General features: G+C 38.8%; 1 protein-coding gene across 1 annotated transcript; it reads right to left on the bottom strand.

Annotated features, from left to right (window-relative positions):
* Positions 1 to 1,764: 1,764 nt before the first annotated feature.
* On the bottom strand, positions 1,765 to 24,417 carry ccdc6b (coiled-coil domain containing 6b). The gene is made up of 9 exons (XM_088634861.1): positions 23,775 to 24,417; positions 16,106 to 16,255; positions 12,393 to 12,521; positions 11,596 to 11,699; positions 10,641 to 10,801; positions 9,634 to 9,790; positions 8,781 to 8,881; positions 6,296 to 6,417; positions 1,765 to 4,824 (listed from the first exon to the last, which is right to left on the bottom strand). Exons 1-9 carry the CDS (start codon positions 24,030 to 24,032, stop codon positions 4,636 to 4,638), a joined length of 1,371 nt encoding a protein of 456 aa, XP_088490987.1. The 5' UTR covers positions 24,033 to 24,417; the 3' UTR covers positions 1,765 to 4,635.
* Between the last annotated feature and the right edge of the window lie 207 nt (positions 24,418 to 24,624).

Below are 24,624 nucleotides of genomic sequence, written 5' to 3' on the forward strand. Positions count from 1 at the left end.
AGAAAGGTGTTGTGTAGAGCTCTTACAAAACAGAGCTCCGTTTTCTTCTTTAATTAATGCAGCCAGAAAAACGCATGCAAATCTTGGATTTCCTTCCTGCAGAAGTCCGACGAGCTGACCAACAGCACTGAGGCCACCAAACCAAGACATGCACAGTTTTCAAATTAAGAAAAAAAAAAGCACAGTGTAATATTAAAGACGCAAACGTTTACACTTTAAATACAATTTTAAGTCTTCCAATGTCTATTTTAATGCTGATTATTTCACCAAAATGAATTAAGTGAAAGCCGGGAGATCTCAGGAGACGAGAGTCTGACCTGTTAAAATTCTGCTAGAGGAGGCTAGAGGAAGTGTCACTCATCAACTGCTCCTGCAACGTCTTGTGGGCTGTGCAGGCCTGGCAGTTGCCTGAGGAATACCAGAGAGGCTCTGTAGCAACTGATCACTGCTTGGGCAGGGTTAGCAGTGTTTTAGCTGTGTCCTGCATTTTCCCTTGCCAGAGTCACGGCACAATATTATATATTGATAAGTTGCTGGCTTGACCTTACCTTGCAAGGTTCTTATTTCTTTTAGGCAACTTTGAATTGGGCAATTGGAAACTTGTGCAATTCACTTTTTAAAAGGCAATTAAAATGCTTATCCTTCTGGAATTCATTTTCAATGCCACAGATTAGACACCTGCATTTACCCCCCCCCCCACCCAAACTGGATTCTTACATGGATTAACTCACGTTGCTGAGCAGTAGAATAACAGCATTATAAAAACTGACACCAAGGTCCAATGCTGTATAAGCCAAAATTCAAATTTCTAAGGAATATAAAAACAAAAGAATGCCTTTAAAGAGTTAATTTTCCTTTGGTTGAATACAATCTTAATCTTGCTCGTTAAGGTTTAAATAGATTTTTTAAGTAAACTTTAAAACCCTGTTCTTGCCTGGGTATTGTGTGATATGCATATGTATTAAAAAGGTTTATCGCATTAATTACTCAGGAACTTAAGCGATGAAAAAGCTTTTTATCAGCTGGATTGAACCAGTATAAACTAGGCAGACTTCAATGTGTTGCTGGCACACTAAGTGTCCTGTTAAGTGCCTGCCATTTGGCTATTTACATTTAAAAAACCCTTTGTGCTGTATTTAAATTGATGTATTAAAAAACAAATGTTACTTGTGTGGTGAGGAACTGATCTCCAACAAAAACATGCTTAGGAGTGAAGAGGAGTCACAATGTCTGTTTGAATATGAAAAAGAAGCATTTTGGTTGTCACAGGTCTAATGTTGTCACTGTGAAATGCAAATGGTTTGCGTTGAATAGGAAGATTTGTGAAAGAGATAGTGGCTAAGAGAGTCTGAAGTGAACAAAGAAAACAACCATCAATTCGCTGTTTCCTGACCACTAATACCTGCCTCTAGCCACCTATAGAGATTTAACCACTCCTTTAGGGTTCTGTAAAAACATTAAAGCTGCAAATGGAAGTTTACTATTTACAAAACTGCCCTTGCCACTGATAGAGAAAACCAGAGGCAAGACAACAAGGACCCTGATAAGACTAGTAAAGCCTAAAAACATATATCCCAACAAACCCCATTTCATCTGTGCACAAATTCAGAGCATTTGTAACTACAGGCCTATCTTTGCATTCCTGAAAAGGAAATCTAGAAAGAGGATGAATTTCACATATTTACTAACTGTGCACATGAAACTATTGTTACCAAAAGTAAATGGAGTGTTTGAAAACAGAAAGAAGCATTTAATACCAAAGACTGCTCAGAACACATATTAAGGCTTTAATTGTTTGATGTGGGGAGAAGCTAGATAATGCTTACATTTAGCCATACCACAGTGAGTTAAGGCTCAAAGGTGTTCCATCCATTTATGATCGCAGTTAAACACGAGAAAACTTTACATTCATTTGTCAACAGTCTGTTAAAGAAAAAGCAAAACTCCACCCAAAAACGCAAATCAAAAATAAACAGAAAACAAAGACATCTAAAAAAAAGGGTTTGCTAAACTTTGAAATGTGAACACCACAGAATTTCCCTGCGTTTGGTAAATGAATGCAAAAAAAAGCACTGTTCGGCGATAATGGAGAGACTCCATCATATTTACAATTTGAAACAAAAAACAGTTGCCAAAGTTTTAAAACCAGAAACCTAACAAATTGTGTTCTTAGATACCCTCCACTAAAGCACATAAAAGTCACATACACAAACACTCTTTAGATGTTCGGTGTAATATTCACTCACGAACAGTCCACTCTGGGGCTTAATCCATGGGGTATTCTCTGCATTCGCACTGATAAAACTCTCTGAGCCCCATTACTAGAGCAAACTGGCTGTATACAAAAGAAAAGCTGACATTTCTTTTAGGTTTAGTCAGAATAAGATTGGAATAAGTAATTTGTTCCATTGTACAGCTTTATATTAATCTTTTTCCAAAAAAAATATTTCCCCATTGTTTTACCACTTTTCTTTGCATTTGCCATTTCTATGCAGTAGTTTTAACATCCTGATTTCCAAGTGCTTCATACCACACTTCTTTGTGACATGTTGAGTAAATGTATTTTTCTGAATCACAGAGACACAAAAGCCTATATACTGAATAAAAGCACATACCTGAACTACAAGTTAAAATATTTCAGCAGTGCTGCTGTGAAGGATGAGGCAATAACATGATCCAATTGCAAATCAGTCAAACATATTTTTGGGTTTGCAAGGTATTACAACTACTATTAGTGCTAAAAGTAGAATAAAATCATATCTACATTTTGAAGCAGCATTTTTCATGTATGTAAATGAACCATAAGGAAATGTAAGATCACCAATAGATGCTGCTGTATGCACAGCCCACCAGTTCACCAGAGGCACAGTGAACTGGCCAATTATACTGAAACCTATTAAAAGATGAAAAAAAGACTTAAAGACTAGTTGTTAACAAACAATACTATATTTGAGATCTCAGTTACTTTAAAAAGACTTCTGCAAGCTAGGCAAAGCTTTTTTTGCTGTTTAACTTCAATACTTGCTCTAATGAAGTACATTCTCTCATGCCATTATTGCAAGTAATAGTTTAATTAGCAGTATTTATGGGAAACCCTTAAGTTAATATATGGAGCTATTCTATTATGTACTCTGCAAAAATCACAGTGATAGCACTTACACAGACACTGTATATGGAATATCTGTGATGTGAAATTCAAAGCAAGAACTACATATATTGTACCAAGAAGATGTAGCTTACATCATTAAGACCCAAATGTTGTCTCACAAATACTGAATTATAGCAAACGTTCACTTAAAATTAGTTTTTTGAATAACCCTGTAATGATGGAATTTTCATTAAAGGAACAAATCTGTATATATTAGTGTGCAGCTGTATGTCCAAAGGCAGACCTTGTAGTCAACAGGCAGATGAACATTGTTTTCATGAAGCACAAGCCACAGTATAACACAGCGTCTTTTTTCTTATGAAAAAGATACTCATTATATTTACAACTGCAAAGTATAACCAACCAATTTATTACATCAGCGAAGGCAAATGATGTATTTAACAAGTCCAATGTATTTTATAAGCATCTGTTCCACTTCTAAGCTCTGCCTTGAATATTTTCCTATGATATACTGTGATGTCACATACAAGTTTTAAATGGTGAACAAGACAAAGCACATTTCTTGTCAGCATTTTGCTCAACAGCGCCTCCAAGGTGCTCTCCTACTTAAAGTCAACATCATTAGCCCATTGAGGTGGCTAGATGTCAAGATTCAAAAAAAGTGTAAAACAGTTATTAAATAGGCAGTTTATCTGCCTTCTGACAATCAGTTTTAGCTAAAGCCAACAAAAGCATTTTAACCTGTGCTCACATTGCAAGTTTGCAAAACTTAAAGAAGAATGTCGATTTCTAAATTAGATGCATTTTGTACAGGTTTATATAATTGTCACAAGAATCTCCCAAAACACTGGAAAGATCCCATTATTCTTACTTCTTAACTACATGTTTTTTTTTCTCTGAAGTACCTTTCAACATCTTACATGTATATATTTCTTTTTCAACAGGGATAGTCCATAGGGATATGTTACAAGCACTAAAACAACCAAGCCTGATAAAACAGGTAATTGTACATTTTAATTATCAAACAGGCACTGAGTTGTCAGTGACTTTTGTACCAGTAACCATCTGCATTTTATATTTGAAATGTAGTGCTGATTCTATAGTGATTGGAAAATTCACAATAAATAGACGCATTCTGTAAGCTAATTATATCTTCAGATGTTCGCTGGCTCTGCACTGAAAATGAAATAAGGTTCCCTTTTTAAAATCAAGCCTTAAAGCCATTTGAGATCGGCATCATGACATTTAACAATGCAGTTTTATCCTAGTCCGAGTGGTAAATAATTTAGACCAAAAAGATCCAACAAAGTTCCAGTTAGCACTGACAAGAGTAGGTTGTTAGGTTTTAGTGTCGTAGTGCCACAACACTGGCTGCATTCTAAACAAACATTTACAACACAGTTAACAGTGAAGCCTAAATAATCTCAGTGCAAGTAAGTCAAATCCAAATGTCGGTCAAGCCTTTGGCTTTCAATAACCTGCTCTGTCAAGTCCACTCTTGAGGAAGCTGCTGGAGAGCACATGCACTATGGCTGTGAGGAGGGATGCACTGAATGCTGGGAAGTAGCTGCCTGGGAGGATCCAGACTGAGCCATTGGCTGAGCTGGAGGTGGTGGGGGGGGTGCAGGCTGCACCCCAGATTGCGTGTTGGGAGAGGGTGGAGGTGTAGGTCGCTTGAATTTGTCAGGACTGTTGCTTCTTCTAGGTGAAGGTCTCTGTTAAAAAAAAAAGAGGGGAAGGTTATTAGTACAAAAACAAAGTGGTGCAAATGTTGCAAAATCATCCAGCTTGGTACGGTGGTCTTTATTTTGTAACATTACATTCACTGCAATAACGCAACACTATGTATTCACCACCTTGAAAATAAAATACTGAAGTCAGTGCAGTAACAAATGCAATATTCCTTCACAGCTGCATTCAAGATAGTATTTAATATGTCTTAACCTTAAAGCTATATTCAGTGACAAGAATACTCTGAATAGGATATACTTTTCAGGTATAGAAATCAGAATTTAAGGAGAAGAAAATCATTGTAAATTTAACATTTACCCTAAAACATATTTAGAAACAGCATTACAATGGATTAAAATAGTTAAGATACATCATTAAGAATAACTGCTGATTCCACTGAGAAGATACAAAAACTTACAAAGGGAAGTATTTTGAAAATTCTTCAGAAAAGGGTGGGGTTTTAAATGGACATAATTGAGAAATGACAATGGTCAACATAACCTAAAATGTCAGTATTATGCTTAATTGTGAGAAAATAATCAGTGTATGGAGTATGGGTTTAGAAGAGATAAACAGTTATTTGGTAAAATAGACAGGTTTATTTAAAGTTTCATAAGCCTTTTGATGATGTTCGTTAAAGATTTAGTGAAGCACCTCAGGGATCTAAAGTATTTGGACCACCGACTAAATCCACAGTAGTCCTTAAAGTATTCAAATTTGCAAATGAAACTAAAACAGGATGATTAGAAAAAAAACCCAAAGGTTTGTGAGAGTAGGGAACATATTTCTGAATACGATACCCTGGTTTCTTGAAATAAATGAGATCCTTGGATTTATTAACTGCCAACTTCCAAATGGGCTAGATGAGTTAGCTTTTCTTGAGATCTCCAGAATGAACAGTGAAACAAACCAAGGGACAGATGCAGAAATGTCTTCTGGAGAAGTGCTTTTAAAACTAAGTGTAGGAGGCAATGTTATAAACACATAGTGGGAGTCTGGAAAGAGTTATCCTGCCTAAGATGCTGAAGAAGGCATCCTGGCTTTTTTCAAGCAACGGCTGGATGAGATTCTTGTATCAGTTAGCCGCCAGCAACCATACTAGTGATTTGGGCTGAATGGCCTCTCGTCTGTAACCTTTACGTTCTTGAGTTCTTAAAAGCCAAGAACTCCTTTTGCTTGTAACCTCATATGACTAAATTACCCTCTACAAAAACAGACATGCGCGTCTTTTAAAAGAAGGAAACAGTTGATACCCAGTAACTATTTATATCTTGCAGTCAGGTAAGATACATTATGTACAATACATTTCAACATATTTACTAGTGAAGGTCAGGCTTTTACAAAAATAATGTTCAAAACCCTCAGTTCCAAACAACATTTCTTTCTAGACTTTCAAACACTAAACAAAGAAAGACAAATTGTAATAGTCATTTGACGTAAATGCCAAACACTCACTGCGATGCCATGTGAAGAACCCGCATGGACATGAAGGCCTGGGGCATTGTAATAAGACATTCCAGCTCTCGTCAGTGACGCTGGTGGTGTGAATCCCACAGTGTGACTTGCATATGAAAGACCTAGAACACAGGAGATGACATTTAATTGAGACTTATGAAGGACATTTACCATTTAGTACTTCTGCATCACTACATTTTTTTATATCCAATTTCTCTATGCAGTGGGCACCACACAGTCCAACAGCACTCAGGTTTTTATTTATTCTTCTCATCCAATAATTATGCAACTTAAAACACAGAAACAATACAAGGCCCACAGCATCACAAATTAATATTTTAGACTTCAAGGAATCCCAACGGAAACTTCAGGAGAAGTATGCTGTGATATAAAATATTGAATGAATCAGATTTTGACTTTACTTTAGATAAGCCTTGCATATGCTTTAGCCTTCTGAACAAAGCTCCGAAGAATGAAAAATTGAATAAATCATTTTTAACTAATGTAATTTTTGCTTCACTTGGTAAAACAAATAAGCCATTTATACCAAAGAATTTAGAAAAAGCTACACATGGCTAAACATATTCCATGAATTCCATTTTTACTTATTAGAAAAGCAGGCCTTTTCTATATATTAAGTAGGAAACATTAAGTTTAAACCTAGTGTATGGAATACAGTACCTTCTATAACCTCTTCGACATAACATTTGTCTGGGGTCATTTTAATAGTATTCCTTCTATAATTTCTATAATAGCACCAATATAGCACAAACATCCTTCTCACATTTTGTTACTCTTCATCATGTTAATCAACACTTTCTTTTCAATAATAATGAACATCTGACACTGTGTAATTTATAGAGGTGTTCAATCTTGCTGGAAATATGGTCACCAAATGAATACAAATATAGAAACATGGCAATTTCAGGCCCGCAGAATCACATTTTGGGCAGTGAGACACTAGTAATATGATATGCAATTGCAGCTTACTTAAATTGCAAAGCCTTTCATATCTCCCAGGTGCAGAGGAAATTTATTCAATCCATCCTGGTCAAACACACATTTGTACACTGGTAAAAACGGAACACTTTAAAATCACAATTTTTCAAATATCTAAAAACATCAGGAAGCAGATTTTGATTTACCAGCTGCAATCTCAGTAAGGAAAAGGAAACAAAGGAAAAATGTCTTCTCAGAGCACTACATCGTCACATGACCATGCTTAATTGCTTGAAACGGAATGAGAATCCTCATTCATCTGTGACTTGTCAGACAAAATTCAGTTCTGTAATCACACACTGATAATCAGGGTCCTCTGTATTTTTCGTTTCTACAGCAATTTTGCTTAAAACTGCAAGTCTCTAGTCCAAGCTCAAAGGTTATTACCACCTTCACCCCAGATATTCAAAGGAAATGCAGAACTATGGCAGTGCACTTCATTTTCTAACAAAGTTCATTGCTATTTCAATCTCTGGTTAGCATCAATTCTGCTTCTCAGTAGGAAAAGAAGACGCATCAAATGGTTAGCTCACAATTTGCAAAGCTAATAAAAGTCTTAAAGTTATGCTTTTTTGCAACATGCTAGTAATTCTGAACACATAATACTTTGTATTCCACCTCTTGGTTAATAGCTATTGCATGGTTTCTTTTTCTGAAGGAAAGTTTTGAAGGTCCCAGATGGCTTGAGTCCATTACAAATACAGCAGATATTCAACCTTGTTTGTCACTGCCGATGCCAAGAGTCTCCTGCATGCTTGTGATGCTTACAGACATGATTAATGCTTTGTGAAAACATTACAGTAAAAACCTGCTCTTTAATTTGCAGTTGACTTGTGACGATAGGCTTTAATTCAGCAAATTCAGTGCCCCTGTTCTGTCCAACTCCAATGACAACAGCTCTATACTACAAGTATTATTGATATAAATCCTGCCACCTCTGTGCTGTTTTGCATTGCAGGATGGCCTGTCCACGGCCTTTACACACAAACCCACTTAGTATGAGAGACAACACAGATTACAGAAATGTCAAATTAGCGGAAACACCTCAAGTGAGAACTGTTAAAACCTATGGAGAGGTAAAGGCAAGCACCACGTGACCTAAACTGTATTTCCATAGTACACCAAAAACAAAGGTATAAGCATGGAAATATTCCCTATTTAAAACACGTAGTTCAGGTGAGCTCTTATTCCAAACTCATTGCTCATCTGTTCAAGGCTAAGGCAGATATGCTATCATAACATATTTTCCTGAAGTTCAACCTGGTTCCAATAAAATCAAGTTAAGAGTAACAAATGGGTAATAATTACCAAAATGACAATCGTATCAGTCTTATTTCTGCCACGCTTATGTGTCCCCTAAGTCTCAAAGGTGGTCTTTATGGATGGAATTTCCAGTACAAACTGCATTAAAATGACTGGATCAGGCACATCCAACCCAAATGGCAGGCTGAAGATAAGGGATCTGTTGATTAAAATTTATACGTACCAGGTGATATTGGTCTGCTTGAACTTGGAGATGGTGTGTAAGGAATTGGACTTGACACAGTGCGGGGACGAAGTCCTTGTGCAGACATCTCATTGAAATATCTGGAGGAGAAGAATACATGTTTATTCAGGGCCTTTAAAAAGCATATGACACAAAGTCATGGGAATTAAAAAGCCAAGAATAAAACTAATCCTGGACATATTGTTACTTAAGTATAGTATTATAGACTCCTGTGGACAGGGTATTACAGGATTCCTTGAGCGAATAAATGCCTCAATCTGTTTTTTAGCTCAGACTGTACAGGATGCTGTCTGACAGTACTACTCAGAATCTGAAATTAAGGATGTTACATTCAAAAATACTATTCTTCACGGGAAAATCCAAATACGCTTGTTCTCTTTTGTTCTTCGTTAAAACCATTTCATTTAACCTTGTCTAAAAAATTTGTGTTTCATGTAAATTTCACATTTTGTGTAAATACTAGAATTTTAGCATAACCTGAATTTTGCACAAAATCTATGCTACTTATCCTTCCAGGAAACAGCATTTACACCAATGATTGCTATAACAATACCGAACTGCGTTGAAAACAATGAATTGCTTATTGCAAATTCAGACTGTCCAGTTGCGTGTTGGCCAAATCATGGGCTGTCCTGAAATGAGTTATTTGGGTTTGGGTTTGGGGGAGTGTAAGGCAATTTGTCCAATCAAACAAACACCAATGCAGGTACACTGTCTCCACGATGCACTTGCACTGGCTCTCAAGTTGATTGAAAACCGAGCCAATCTTCCTTTCAATGGAAGGTGGCCCTGTGGACCCCAGTGGTCAGGAGATTAAAGCAGAGCCCCGTACCTCTCGTCGTCCATCTCCAGACTGGACTCGCTCTCGGACAGCTGTCGGCAGAGTGCCTCTCGCCGCTCCATCTCCCGCTGCAGCTTCCTCTGCAGCCTGATGTTCTCCTCCCGCATGTGTCGCTCCTCTTCGATATACTGGGCCATCTTCTCGGTGTCTGAAACGAGCAGCCCGCTGCATCACGTACGCACGCCTGGAAGCGCAGCTCTGCCACAATCACTGACCGTTCTGTTCGGCAAATGTCTGCTATCCCTCGTGGGACAACACAAGATGGATTGCCATCATTGATTGATTGATTCAACACTTATTGAACTCTTGTCTCAGGATGCAAAATGTTGCAGGCTGGGAAACACCATAGTACTGTGATAGCACTCCCTCTAGTGGTCAAAGGGCCACACTCCAGTGCAAATGTAGCCTTGTCTGGAGATCCAGTATGAATAGTTAGCCATGCAAACTCTCAGGAAGATTTATGTCAGGGATTTCCAACCTTTGTCCTGGAAAGCTCCAGAACAGCAAGGTGTAGATAACCTCTAAATCATCAATTTGTAAATAGCAGCAACTACTTAACAGTAATGATTTCAATAGATTAAAAGGGATTGGGGCTCTCATGGACCAGGGTGCAACAACCCCGATTAAGAAACAAACCAGACATGATCTACCTACATAATGAATTCTGTTTCTTTGAACTATATATTCAATATTTTATTAAGAACTACTGTTGTAATGGGAAATGTAAAATACTTGAAGGACATTCACATTAAACACCACTTATCATTTATCTGTATTCTTTGACACTTGCTACATTGCACTATTTTTATCTTTCATCAATGAAATGTTAAAGACTTAAGCTATGTATGCTTGTTACCTACAAAAACAGTCACATTTGAATTTTTTGTCTATAATGTCTACAATTATATTTAAAAATACTGAAAATGTACTTGGAAAGGCAAACTAAGGATTAATTCAGCGAACTCCCTTCAAATCAAAAGTTTATTTTCCCCACGTACGTTGTAACTGAGCAGTTCGGAGTTGTTTCTTTAGCCTCTCTACTTCATTCTTTAAAAACCTGATGTGTCGCATCATGTTTTCTGGTGAGTCAATCTCCATTGATATGTCTCTGGGCGATGGTGGGGCAGACACAGGCTGATCTAGTTTCTCCTGCAGGATCCTGCAGTTGAAAAGAAATACATGTAAGACTTTTCTGTATCCACCTGCAGAGAACAAACGCTGCCACAGATCAGCTCTACTTACATGGCCAGAGGGGGGCATATATCGGAAGAAATTAAAAATGACACTATATAGCTTCAGAATTCCCCACAGGATTTGCTTAAGAAGCAAAGAGGAATATTTCCTGAGCTGACATATTACTGATTGATCCCATGTAACAAAGTACGGAACGTTAAGTCGTTAAAAGTTAGTAAAGCAAAAAAAATTTGCTTTCCCTTTGACTATAAACAAAATGGATAAAAAAACCACTCGATTTAACTACCAATAACTTTTTGGAAAATAAATCTCACTGAAGGAAACAAAACATACCCAACCCCACAAACTTCTTGCCCAAGTTACTAGTAGTTTTAAGAAACAAGGGAAAACGTAAATCTAAATACATTAGACAGGATGGTTCATAGCTTGAAATTAGCAGATGGAAAGATGTGACATTTTTCTAGTTTAAAAAGGGAGGGTTATATTGCCACAGAACAAAAATGTTGCTAGTGTGGCTTTAAGCTTATGTTGACATACAGCATGTATTCAAATTAACTTGAAAAATAGGTGCAGACATGCATAAAACAGGTTAAGCATTTAAGATAATTTAAAAATAACTACATCAAATTAAGCAAGATTCAACAGTCCGTTATAATAAAACACAGGAAAGGATACTGACATTTGTTCTGCTGCAAGATAACCAAGGAGCCTGCAAAATCTAAAGTGACTCTTACATTTCATTATTTAATGGGAACTGACCTTTTCTCCGCTTCAAGCTTATCCATCCGTTTCCAGAGACGATTAACTAATGCTTCCTGCTCTTGCTCCAATGTATTTTCAAGGTCAATCTTCTCACGCCTTAGCTAGAAGAATAAAAGTTTACAAAGTCATTTCCAAATATCGTGAATTGAATAATTAAACGTTTGTATTATAGAATATAGTGTCTAACCCTGGTCTTGGTGGGCTCTCTAAATGACCTGAACTTATTAGAAACTATTCCTCAGGTACAGCTGCTTTTAAGAAATTTTGAAAACCTGCAGGCCTGCTGGCATTCTAACAGCAGAATTAGACACCCTGCAGTGGAGGACCTTTAAACCCTTCAGCATAAAAAACCAAATACAATTAAACAGTTCCAATATATATAAAAAATGTTTTCAGAACACAAACAAAACTGATCTTCAGGAATTTCAAACACCAAGGGGTAATAGATCATTCTTATTTGACATACTTACATGTGATTTATGATTGCAAAAAACATTCGGTCATTATTCTTAAAAGTACAGTTAAAGTACAGTTCGTAAAGTTATCATGTTAAAACTAAAACAGTTTGGGCCATAATCATTTAGTTACAAATCTTTACATTCAATTATTCTCTCAAAATGAGCTGACAAAGTGTAAAATCTATAGGTACAGAACTGTTAAGACCATCCTTAGTTAGAAATGTTGTTTTCAGGACCATTTAAAAAAAAAAGCTGACTAAACATTAAAATGAATTTAATTAATTTGGTTTCTTTACTAATGTATTTGATCTGCTTTGCATTATGCAACACTCCTACCTGTTCCAGCGTGAGCTGCTTTGATATAGTGTCATTCTCCAGTTTTTTAATTTTCTTCATTAATTTGTTCACTTGGAACTCCTGTTCCTGCTCTAAGTGCTGTTCGAGTTCGGCTTTTTCGTGTTGCAGCTATGGAAGAAAGGTTAAAGGTTCACACACTTAAGAACAATCTAACTAAATGTCACCATGTTGAAATTGCTAGTACGAATTTGAAGTAATAGAAATTCACTAAGGGAAGGCTAAATGTCAAAACAGAAATTGTATTTGCATTGGATACTCTACATTCATACGTAGATCTTAGAAAAAAATAAAGTTTAAACTAAATTTATTAATAAAAAAGAGTACTCGTAAGACACCATTCAGGACAAGGAGAAGCACAGATATTCTGCTCATGAAAACAGATCTATAACTAATTAGGTTAACCTTTCTAACTGACCCTGTGAAACATGCACATTCCTCCCAAGAGCGATGTGACCTACAAGCACAAAGATTATGGTTAATGAAGAGTGTTTTCTTATTTACTCAAGACCTCCTGCCTGTGCAAGCAGTAGTATTGCCAGGCTCCACTGAGGCATGAATGTGTTTCCAAATACAGTGCCCATATTTATATTGGACTTTTTAGGCTGTAATCACTTTTATTCCGCTCTCTAATCCTAGGGTGGGGAACCTTGGGCTCCAGACTGTTGCAGAAATTATTCTAGCCCACAGAGAAAACTTCTAAAAATACACAGACTATTAACTTTTTAAATAAAAGAGCATCATCATTACATTCAGATACATTGCTGTGTTGCAGGGCAATGTTGGCATGGCAACCAGTGACCATTTCTCGACTCCCATATGCGTGATGTCATTTCCTCCTAATTGCACATTGGCTGCATCTCATTCATTGTCAGCTACTATACACTGACAATGCAGTTTGTGTGAATATGGAAAGGTGTGCCAACTGTCCGGTTCCTTTTCACATTGGGCAACGTCAGCAAAAATAAGTAGATGTGGAGTGCTGTGTTTTTAATGAAAAAAGGACAGTTTGTTGTGTTAAGGTGAAATGTAAGCCAGTTTGCCTGATTTATGGAGAAGTGATTTGTCATTAAAAAACAAACTATAAAACTAAAAACAGTGCATATTAAATATGAAGATCTCCATGAAAGTTTAAGCACTTAAATACTTAAAGTTAATGGACAGTTATGCAAGCCAGTTATACAGTGAGTGAACTTAACGCAATAAAACCTTCACCTCCTCCAGAATTAGAACTTATATCTTCTTGTCACCCACAGCTTCTTGAATTATATGAAAGTGTGAGTTTCTCTCACCAGACAGCCTCAGATCAAATTAACACAATGGCTCAGGAAACTGAAATGTCTCTAAAAGATTCTGCGGCTGATTTTGAGCTCTACTCTCGAGACTGCTCAGGTGGCTACTTTTCTGTGTGGACTTACATGTGACTACAAGATTTAAGAGGCTGTATTATAGCACCAATGCAAGCAGCAAAAGGAGATATTTCATAGAAGGTTATGTCATCAGCAAAAGTCTGTTAATAATGGAGTTGTCTTACTAATGATAGTGTCCCAGCTGTGGTTGTATCTCAGAGGAGATTAGTTACTGTAGTCAAGAAGAAACATCTCAGCCTTGATCCAAGTAAGTCATTGCCTTATTTATCAAAATCTGTGTGACTGAGCAACACAATGTTGACAGCTGTAGCCAGAATTCATTATAAGCAGAGGATTAAACAGCCTCCAAGCTAAAGAGCTACAGAAAAACCTTGAATCAGAAGCCCAGCAATTTACTTTTCTATTGTGAAATGCGACGGCTGAGCCAAGGGAACATGCCGATGGGCCGCAATGAAGCTTTTCAACAGGATTTTCCTTCGCTGTCTTGTGGAGCTGAGGGTCCCCATGTGGCTGTGTGACCTGCTCCAGGCATTCCCGGCCATCTTGGCATTCATCGCCAACATAACTACTTACCTGGCAGTCCGTAAGGGCCTACCCAGCGTCTTACCACCCTTCTTTCAAATGTAAAGTGGTTCCAAATCCATGTTAAAGCTGTGGCAAATGCAACTAGACAATGTCAACTCAGTTGGCATCCCTTCCAACCCTTCTAGAACAAAACCAGTGTGTACACAAAGTACACCAGGGAGTGCGCACATTTGCTGCAGAAATCCAGCGAGCTTTTCAAGGTGCCAGAATGAAAGAACTGGAATTAAACATTTTTGCCACACCCTTCACAGCTGGAACAATCAATGTACCTAAAAACATCCAGCTTAAAGCCGTAAGGATAGCAACCTGCCTGTGCTGGAAATCTACAGACTATATAGGTGCCGATGAATTTCTAAACCTGAGACGGCGTGTTCAAAACTGCATCCCCGAAAGGATCAACCTACTGCTGCGAGCAGCTGTTTTCAAGGCTTGCTTCTGTGAAGAACCAATTGCGCGTCATGTTAACAGACATGTTGGAAAGTCACCCATGTAAGCGGGAAAACCACCTGTGCAGCAGTAACAACTCAAGTAGTATGAGAAGGTATAACAAGACTCACCTATCACGCTAAAAACAGGCGGGCTTAATGTGACATGCCTCACTCTACGTTCATATACGTTTTATACGTTCTATTTCTTTGGCCTGAGATTGTTCTGTTTGTGAGCCACTGTCCTGTGGTAGAAAAATTCCAACAGTATAATAACTGGAATGTAGGGCTCTTCATGCAAAATGAATATGCGGTCACTGCGACATTAAAATCGAAACACTGTTTATGTCTTGTGCAGAATACATTGAATGCAATCTTTTACCTCTGTTTTATTTCAACAGTGCTGAATTATAATAAATGTTCACGTGTTTCTTTGTCGTACCTTAAATTCCATTGTTGGAAATTGTTCAGCAATCTCAGTAAAAACCGTGAAGATGGCAGTTCAGAGAAATGCAAAATGGACTCCTTCCTTTACTCTTGAAGTAAAGCTGTAATACCCTCTACACAACTAAGTCCAGTTCAGATTAAAACAGAGGTCAGAGACATTTTTGGGGGCAGAGTTCAATGTCTACTTTGAAGATGCTGGCACGCTTGTCAAAGAAGATAGGAGCACCAAACTAAATGGGTTAGCATTTCAGACAGATGTAGCAGCTGAAACAAAGATGATCATCAGCACAAATGCCCTGCATTCACAGGCATAAAACTGCACACTAAATATACAATTTCATATATAAATCTACAAATGCTGAAAGGCACAGTGTACAGTGTCTTAAAAACCTACATACAATGGCATTAAATGTAATAGCCTACATTTAATGCAATTCCAAATTAAAGAGGATTTCAACAGTTGTCAATCTTTTGTATAACATGTGCTTTTGCGCAGTCAAAAACGCCAGACAGTTCATACGGCTGGGCTGCTGTCCCACTGACAAGCACAATGAACATCAGTGTGGTACAGCAAATACTCCACTGAAAAAATTATACTCATCACACATACCACAATCCTTAAATTGTTTCAGAGAACAATGCCACACAGCAGAGAACATCTAAACCGGACAATTTTCACACTATAATTACTAATTTAGCTAAATATTAACTAGCAACAAACAAATGCTAGAGATGCCTGTGCTTTTCAAATTGGAGATATCTGTCTTAAATTAATATTACTAGCTGAAGACAGGGTGACTTCTCACTTTGTAAGTGATAGCAATGAAGACTACACACTTGATTCCAATGATTCTGATCAGGAATTTACCTGCATGAGTTTTCGTGAAAGTTCATTTGTGAGGAATTCTTCTTCTTTTTCATAATTGACAGCAAGGGTCTCTTTTTCTTTCTGCAGTGCCTGGATCTTTTTGAATAGGGTGTTGCTAATGAACTCCTCCTCTTGTTCTGCTCTCGCTTGCTGCAAATGGAAACAGAAAGAATATGTCAAGTGAACAGCATCAAGAATGGGCTTTCAACAAGTCTTCCTCATCAATTCTCCAATATAACCTATTCCTTTACCACATTAAATACAAACTAAAATAGAAAATGTGAAACACTGACAATTCAAATCTTCCCCAGATCTCGGCTTCAGTTTATACATAAGTGTATTTCTTATAAACTAAACATATAGTTTGCTGTCCCCTCACTCATCAATGTTTGTGTACAAAATATCAGCACCTCTTTTGATATTACATTTTATTCAGAAATCATATTGATCAATGGCTTTCAATGAAATAACCTAATTTAGTGATGGCATTTAAAAATGCCAAACACCATTAATTTTCGAGAAACAGAGCTTGCAGGCTTTTCTGTGAACTGTTTGTGGCCAGTAAAGTCACAAGCCTAGCTTGGCAGCTACTTAATGTAACATTCTTTCGCCTATGCATCTGAATGCATGGAAAGACTCACTCTGCTCCTAATTAGGGTGACATACTTTTACTTGAAAGGCCAAACATTTAAGACTAAGTAAATTTCATAGGTATCAGGCTAGAGCTCTTACTTAGTATTCCTTTTGCTAGTGAGAATTCATAAATTATTGGCAAACTTTTTTTTGCTTGGACAGAATGCCGTCAAATGTTGAAAGGAACGGACAGTCTACAAAACACGTTGGCTAATTCTCTCACAAAAACATGTCTGTCTAGAACAGAAACCATGACTGCAAAAGAAATAAAAAGTGAAACCTATTTTGCTTTGTGGTCTCTTCTGAAGAGGAAGTGGCCTACAAAGAATTTAAATGATCGATGAGCATAGAAATTCCTTCTGATAATCACTTTACCGAAATTGTACCATCTGCCTCAGGTGAAGTTTAAACAATAACTAATTAGCGTCTTAAAACTACATGAGAGCTCTGCAACAGTCTTCATTAGATTTCTTACTTCATTATGCCCTATGGCAGGTGAATATAAATAACACGTAAATAAGCATTCTCTCTCATAGTAAAACCAGATGTAAAGATGCCGTAAAGAAAAGTAATCTCTAAAAAGCTGCTGCATGTGAAGCCTAAAGTCAAAGACATAAGCAGTAAAGGAAGTCAACCTGTGTCATAACGTATTCAGTATCTACACTTTCAAGACATTAAAAATGAGAACAGAAGCCTGAGAGGCACATGTATAAAACAGATAGCATTCTGTACACAGCTTGTCTTAGGGTTGTCCAAAAGAACTACATTTTTATATAACAGGGAATTTTTAGCATCTGTTTAACCTGCATTCACAGAATTCAATTTGAAAGCTGGGAATAATTTTTCAGCAGCCAGAACACCTTATTAATTTCCTCACATTGCAAGAACTAACAGTGAAACATGTTGTTCCATGTCCAACCAAGCATAACAGATTTCCTTTAGCCTCAAGAGTTTGATTTTGCGAGTTCTGTGGGGGAAAAAAATAGGTCAGGTATGAAAAAAGGCCAAATATTTGCTTCCTTCTGTAAACGTGTGGTCCTACTTCAAATGCATCTCATTTTGAGGATCTCAGAACCAATATGGAGAATGTCTGAAGTCCAATGAATGATTCTACAGAGGTAATTCTATGGCTTTTTTACAAACTGTGCACCATCACTTATTTCTGTGTACTGGGGGCCTTAAAATGGAATCATTAAATCAGATTTAAATCACCCCACAAAATACGAGAGTGAAGGGCTAGAAAAAGAGAGAGTGAAAGCTGAAACTCCAAGTGGAACAGGCGTTAAAGTGACCTTTTGTGAGCCTGTAGATAAGGACTGAAGGACTTGAGCTAAGATTAACTTGGTAATCTCTCTTCTTCATTGTTCAATAAATGTACAAAAATGCACACATGCCCTTACTTTGATTTGGCTTCTATTGTAACAGTTGATTTTTAAACTAAGACCAGCCATGAAACATAAAACTATATAAAACTAAAAGGTTTGTAATGGGACTACTGAGGTACTGTCAATCTCTGTTATTGTGAATTGTTGTCATAACTAATAATGGATTTTTATAAAGATTCAAAACAAGCCATTGTCTCTGTCTCTGCCAGTGCTCATCACCAAACCAATAACATCCTCCACTCAATGTCCTGAATTTCCTCAGACCTTATCTGGCCTTGTTTCATATCTGACTTATATCTTCTAATACACAAAGTATTGTGAGTAGCTCTGGTTTAGTCAAACCGCTTTCAGCTCTTTTCAGAGATCCTGCCTGAGCAAAAAAAAAACACTGACACTAAAAGACAGGTAGATGAAATTGGTCTGTGCAATTAAATCTGTGAATTTAAAAAGGAATGGATGTGTGTTGATGCATGACCACCACTGTGACAGGATAGAGAATGTAGCATCTGCGGAAATCACTTTTTGGTCTCTTGGTAGATGACGCAAGATGCAAGTTAGCATTTGCGCATCACCTGTAAAGGGACCTTAAATAGGTAAAAAAATTAACCAGGTTTGGAACTCATAAGACAACAGTATAACAGAACCGAGCATTCAATCAAACAGCAAAAGGCAGAGGTCCCCATCAAGGTTAGTAGTTGCCTAAAGGGGATATCATAAATATAAAGTATCAGATCAGATGCCATCCAGCAGGACGTACAGGCAATCAGAAGAGAATGAGGGTTATGTGGGGACACACATCAGAAGCTAGGGTCGCGCACAGCGAATATGACACAAGCTGGCGAGCCATGGAAAAGCAGAACATTCTGGCACTAGATATCCTCAGGAATACCAAATTGCACACTCAGGATGTACGGCTCCGCTTTTAAACAATAGAATCAATGCAGGAACGCATTACTCAATGAGAAGTTCCAGCAGGGAAAATGCTTTTATCCCCCCTCAATGCCACCATTTAAATGGACTACAAAACCGGGGAAGAGCTGGATAAATGAACTAATGCTTGAAATACATGAGTGTTCAACCCAGTTGTAGCCTTGAACTATGACAAACACTATCTTGTAACTCTGGGTGTTCCTCCCCACCCCCTTTTACAAACCGTAAGAAAAATCAAGCTCTTCACTGTATTACACTTGATTACCCACACAGCACAAAAGCACCAACTGTGTCATTTTACCTCAGGTGCAACACACTTGAATTGAATTATATTTTTGATCTTGGAGCCAAATCTTGAGCACCACCCAAAAAAAAGGAGAAAAACACAGCCTTTCAAACAGACGTGGCAAGAAAGAGAGAACGCAAAAATTCTTCAGCACTGCCTGATACCTTCCCTTTGTAATCTCTGGTATAGACATCTCATGCAGCTTGAATTGCCCACTTTGAACTCAAATTACTAATAGGCAGAGGAGCAGAATCACATATGGACTAATGCAGTACATTAAATTTCCTAGGTAAAAAAATTGAAAATCGTGAACGAGGGAGCAATCTGAAGCTTTAGCTTCGTTTCCCACAGCAGCTGTTTCATATCTGAGGAAACAATCTTAACCTGGATGACCTTTTCCATTTTTGCAATCCCTACTTCTTTACTGCCTCAAATAAAACCACTTGCTTCATGATGCCCCACCCAGAGGTGCACCATCAGAAGTGCATGCCCACACCTGCCTGAAGAGAAACCCACTGTGCCTTTGGACACACATATCAGGTGGAAGAGAGTTAAAAGTTACTGTCAGCAAAATCAATTCAAGTAGGTAGTTGCGTCAGCATGCGTAGGCTGCAAAGGAACAAGTAAAGGTTTATTCCATGCTGAAAAGAGAAGAGGAAACAACGTTTTGGCTGCGGAGCCTTCTTTGGGTGTGAGCAATAATAAACAATAGAATCAATGGCACAACCGAAGAAGGCTCCACAGCCAAACACAGCCGAAATGTTGTTTCTCTTTTCTTCTCTTTTCAGCATGCAATAAACAACATTAATATTCTATTGCTGAGAGCCATCTATTATATACCGACTCAAACACCACTTTCGCTTGTTCTAGGAACAGCTGCAGCTTTCTAAAGTGAATACCATAAATTAACATACATTTTGAAATTTACAGTCACATTAAAAGAAGTGCATTTCTTGAGCACACACTAATTTGAGGCACAGACCTTTTCTTATCAAATACTGGCAGCAATAACACATTAGGAATATAATCACTAAAAACAACGAAAGTGAGGCATGGTCAATTCTGAGCATAGAAAATTACACTCCATTAAATTAATAGAGACAATGACGCACAATAATAAAGAATGAAAGTCTAGTTTCCTGTAACTCAGTATGAGAAATGTGAAAGAAAGAAGGTTACTGCTGCCCCATAAAATGACCAGCTGCTACTCAAATAGCAGAACACTGGCCAGTGTACGTATTCCATTTCCAGACCAGGGAACACGATCTGGACACACACATTAGCGTGACTTTCATCATCAGAGGGAGAGAAAATGGCTCTTTAAACCCTGCCGTTTCTCCTCTATAGGAACAAATATGCACAGGAATAGGAGGCTATTCAAACCAGAAGTGCAATCGTGAATTAAAAGTGACCAGGCCGATAACTGCTTCCTTCTGCCTGTTGCTTCCCAGGATGGGCTCCGGCTTCCCTGCGACCCTGAATTGGACGCAGCAGTTTGAAAATGAATGGATGAATAGACCTACAATAGAGCCTACAAAATGAAAAGGGCAAAAACACCAGCCACTTCCTCCACTTAAGTAAACTGTTTGAGAAAAATCACTCAACCAAGGCTATTTTTATTTAGTTATATGAGGCCACTTAAAAATACAATGCAAATATTCAGCAAACAACTGCACTACTGCTAAACAGAAGTGTAGTACCATAAAGAGTGCATGTAGAAGTATGTATTTTCCTTTCATGTTACCCGTTGACAAGTCTACTACATTCCCTGAAGAATTCATAAATGCACAAAAGCCTGGAATATAAAACCATAACTTCAAATGTGTACAGTGAACAAGCACAAAGCAATTTCCCGACATTATGACAATTTTTACACATCGGTCTAAACACCTTTCGGTACAGTAACGACATGTCGCTAACTCTTGCTGGACAGAAACATCAGAATTTAAAGGGATGCTGACTGAGTAAAAACCTGAATACCACTGGAACATAAGATAAGATCACTTTATTAGCCATATACAATTTCTTACATTAGGAATTCGTCTTTTTCCCGCATAATCTGCAGGATTTGAACCGGCAACCTTCCAGCCACAGGCGCAAATCCTTAGCCACAGAGCTCCACCCATAGTTGCATCATACTTACCAAACTCTGTAACCTAGAATTCTCCTGTTATAAATAGTTTGGCCACTGTCCTTGATCTTTTGTATTACTACTGATTATGATGAATTAACAGTATGCATTTGCAGTTCACATGCTTGCACAACCCATTGTTGAGGTAAAACATAGGTTATCTTACACCTGCCTTGGTTCTAACTCGTTATGTGGTTACCGAAAGTTGCCATGTCACAAAGCAAGAATCAAAGCAGATGTACAAGGACCTACATTGCACGACAGAAAATACTTAACTACCCAGATTCCTCACTTGTGTTCAAAAAGCAAGAAGTGGCTCTGGCTTTAAGGAATGAGGCAGCACTCACTGAACTCAAAAGGCCACATGCACTATGCTTCATTCACCATCAGGAAGCAGAAGGTAGCTGTATTTTTGGACCAGCGTGTTACTGATTAACCGTACTGCACTGAAGTAAAGCCATAAACAGACAATATCTGACTAGTCTGTGAAATGCCTGAATACAATAATTGGGTCAAACAAAACAAATGTTATCAAACTACTTTAATAAGGGTCTGAGCCTGAGGTCCAAGACTCAGGTGTACAGGAAATGTCACAATGTCCACGTTTGCTCTTATTATAACCTGACATTAAACATTAAGTCTTAAACATTAAGTCAAAACTACACCCCAACTGTGAAAACTCCAGCTGAATCCAAACCACAAAACACAATGGCGTCAATTAGCTCACTTCCTGATACCAACTGCATTATAAACAGATGGAAAATTTAAGAGACAAGAAGCAACGGCTGCATGAAAAAGAAACGTCCACTGTAACTTCGGAAGCACCGTTCTCTTCACAGTACACCTCAGGCTCGATAAGAGATCGGCCCCTAAATGAAGTATTCGTCAGATGCACACATAGGCACCGATATCAAGCTGGCTTTAAAATATCACAGTGAGAAGTTTACAAGATTACTGCAAGAAAGAATGAATGCCGGCAAGTGACGCTCAAATACCGTGAACGGCCGGAGCAAGTATAAACTAACCTCACGGGTGGCACTGTGAAAATTACACAGCACGTTCATACAATACGCCGGATTTCGACAGCAGTCACTCTCGGCACAGGGCTGTCAACCGCCCACCAAGACACAACGTGCTGCAGTCCCCACCCAAACACGACCATGAAAGAGACATCCACATGGCAACGGGCTAACCTGCAATCTACACGTACGGTTTCCTGTGCCGGAGCATCTGAAAGTACAGACACGTAGATACACCTCCAGAAAGGAACAAGGCGTTAAAAAGTACAGGAATGTGTTTAAAAGTAGACGGCGTATAGACGCGAAATGCTCTCGCACATATGCACAACACCTAACCGACAACCATTTTGCTGTGATTCTGTATCTCGTAGAAACAATTATTCCGATTCCCATCACTGCCATGTCCGACACAACTCCAGTCGGACGAAGAGAAGAATGATCCAGTAAAAAAAAAACTTGAGCAATGACTGGCCTTGCTTTATGCCTCAATAAATGACTCGATAAACTCCTTTTTTTTAAAAAAAAAGGTCCGGATCTGAAAGGCCACTAGGAACGGCATGCAGCGTTTTCAACCAAAATAAAGTACACCGCTTTACATAATTAGCATTTAAGCGAACATTTCTCAGCTACAAGATCCACGCTTGTATTTTAACAGTGCTCAAACCCCCGCTAAAGCACACAATGCCATGCTTATGGCGTTTCGTCTATTAACAGCAGAACAAATAAAGAGGAAACCAGGAGGCCCGACTATTTCTACTTGCCCAGGGATTTTTACTGTTTGAAGGGTCGGGGACGACAGCGCTGTACTACACACAAGGACAGTTCAACACGGCCGGGGCTCTACTTCGCTCAGGGATGAGACCCTATGGATGCTCCCCTCACCCCCGTTCAAGCCCAGGCTCGGACAGCGGCGGCCTCGCTAGAGCCGCCGAGAAACACAGAAATATCCACTTACAGACACAGTCCGTGATTCCCTTTTTAAGTTACGGTACCGTGAACGTTGCTGTGTGATTTCTGCCTTCCAGAGAGGCTAAAAAAGGAGTATTCAGTGCGGGGGGGGGGGGTCGAGAGACCAGGCCTTGAACGATACATTCTCGTGAAAAAATGGGGCGAAACAGGAGTTCACAGGCAGACAACCAAGAGTCTTACTACTCTCGTTTTAAAGATGGATACTTAACGAAGCTCGGCTAGGGATTAACGCAGTACACCCGCCGTGTGCCGCATTTTAGCGACCATGATGTGTCCGCACGCCTGATCCCCCGCACACAGCCCCGCTGCTACTCACAATGGTGACGCTGGCTTTACGCAGGTCCCGGTTCTCCTCCTGCAGCGCCTTGCACTTGAGTTTGTACGTTTCCAGCTCGATCTTCAGCACTTTGTTCTCCTGCTGCAGGGACGCCAGCCGGTTCGTCAGCTCCTCCAGACGGAACGGGGAGATGACGATGCCCGGCTTGCTGGAAGACGAGGAAGAAGTTGAAGACGGCGGGGCGGCCGAGCTGCTGCCCGCTCCATCGGTGTCGCTTTCGCTTGCGCTGTCCGCCATGTTCACCGAGCGAGTGAGAGGGGCAGCTGCGTTTCAAGCTGGGCGGAGTGCCGGGAGAAGCCTGGAACGGCGCGCAGGGCGACCCCTCCCGCTCGTAGGTGGAACTGCGACCCCGCGCAAGAGCGACGACACAGGCGAAGAGGTACGGCGAGAGAAACTGAGCTCCTTTTCTTCGATGTTTGATGTTCTACGATTGATATTCTAATGACGAAAATGATTATGAAGATACCAGGCACTCTTATGCCCACCCCCTCAGCATCTAATGCACATTAAATATTGAAAATGAACAGGTCAGCGAACATTTAGGGTACTGCACCGTCGGGGCCGCACCTGTTTGCAAAAATCTGCAACGAATTTGACATTGTGAAATAGAGCTACATTATTCGCTTGTTTACGAAAAAGAATAAAATGGCAAACATGAATTGTTGTGAGTTGTTTTTTTTTCGCCTCTCCTTTAACTAAGAAATTACAATTGATTATCTGCTCCACGGAGTGTCACGCCCTAAAGACTTGTATGAATGTTATAAAAAACACGTAATAGTGGTTTAGTGCCGACTGTAAATGTGGCCTGATTTCTGAATCATGAATCCGT

This window comes from Lepisosteus platostomus, chromosome 6 (genome assembly GCF_059453375.1).
Source record: "Lepisosteus platostomus isolate fLepPlt1 chromosome 6, fLepPlt1.hap1, whole genome shotgun sequence".
NCBI lineage: Eukaryota > Metazoa > Chordata > Actinopteri > Semionotiformes > Lepisosteidae > Lepisosteus > Lepisosteus platostomus.

What these genes read in the sequence shown, in the direction of transcription:
- ccdc6b (XM_088634861.1), bottom strand. Translation starts at nt 24,032, where the DNA reads ATGGCGGACAGCGCAAGCGAAAGCGACACCGATGGAGCGGGCAGCAGC. An exon ending in CTGGAGATGGACGACGAGAG is followed by an intron (nt 8,882 to 9,633) that starts GTACGGGGCTCT and finishes CTTCTCCTCCAG; the next exon opens with ATATTTCAATGAGATGTCTG. An exon ending in GTTCTTCACATGGCATCGCA is followed by an intron (nt 4,825 to 6,295) that starts GTGAGTGTTTGG and finishes TTTTTTTAACAG; the next exon opens with AGACCTTCACCTAGAAGAAG.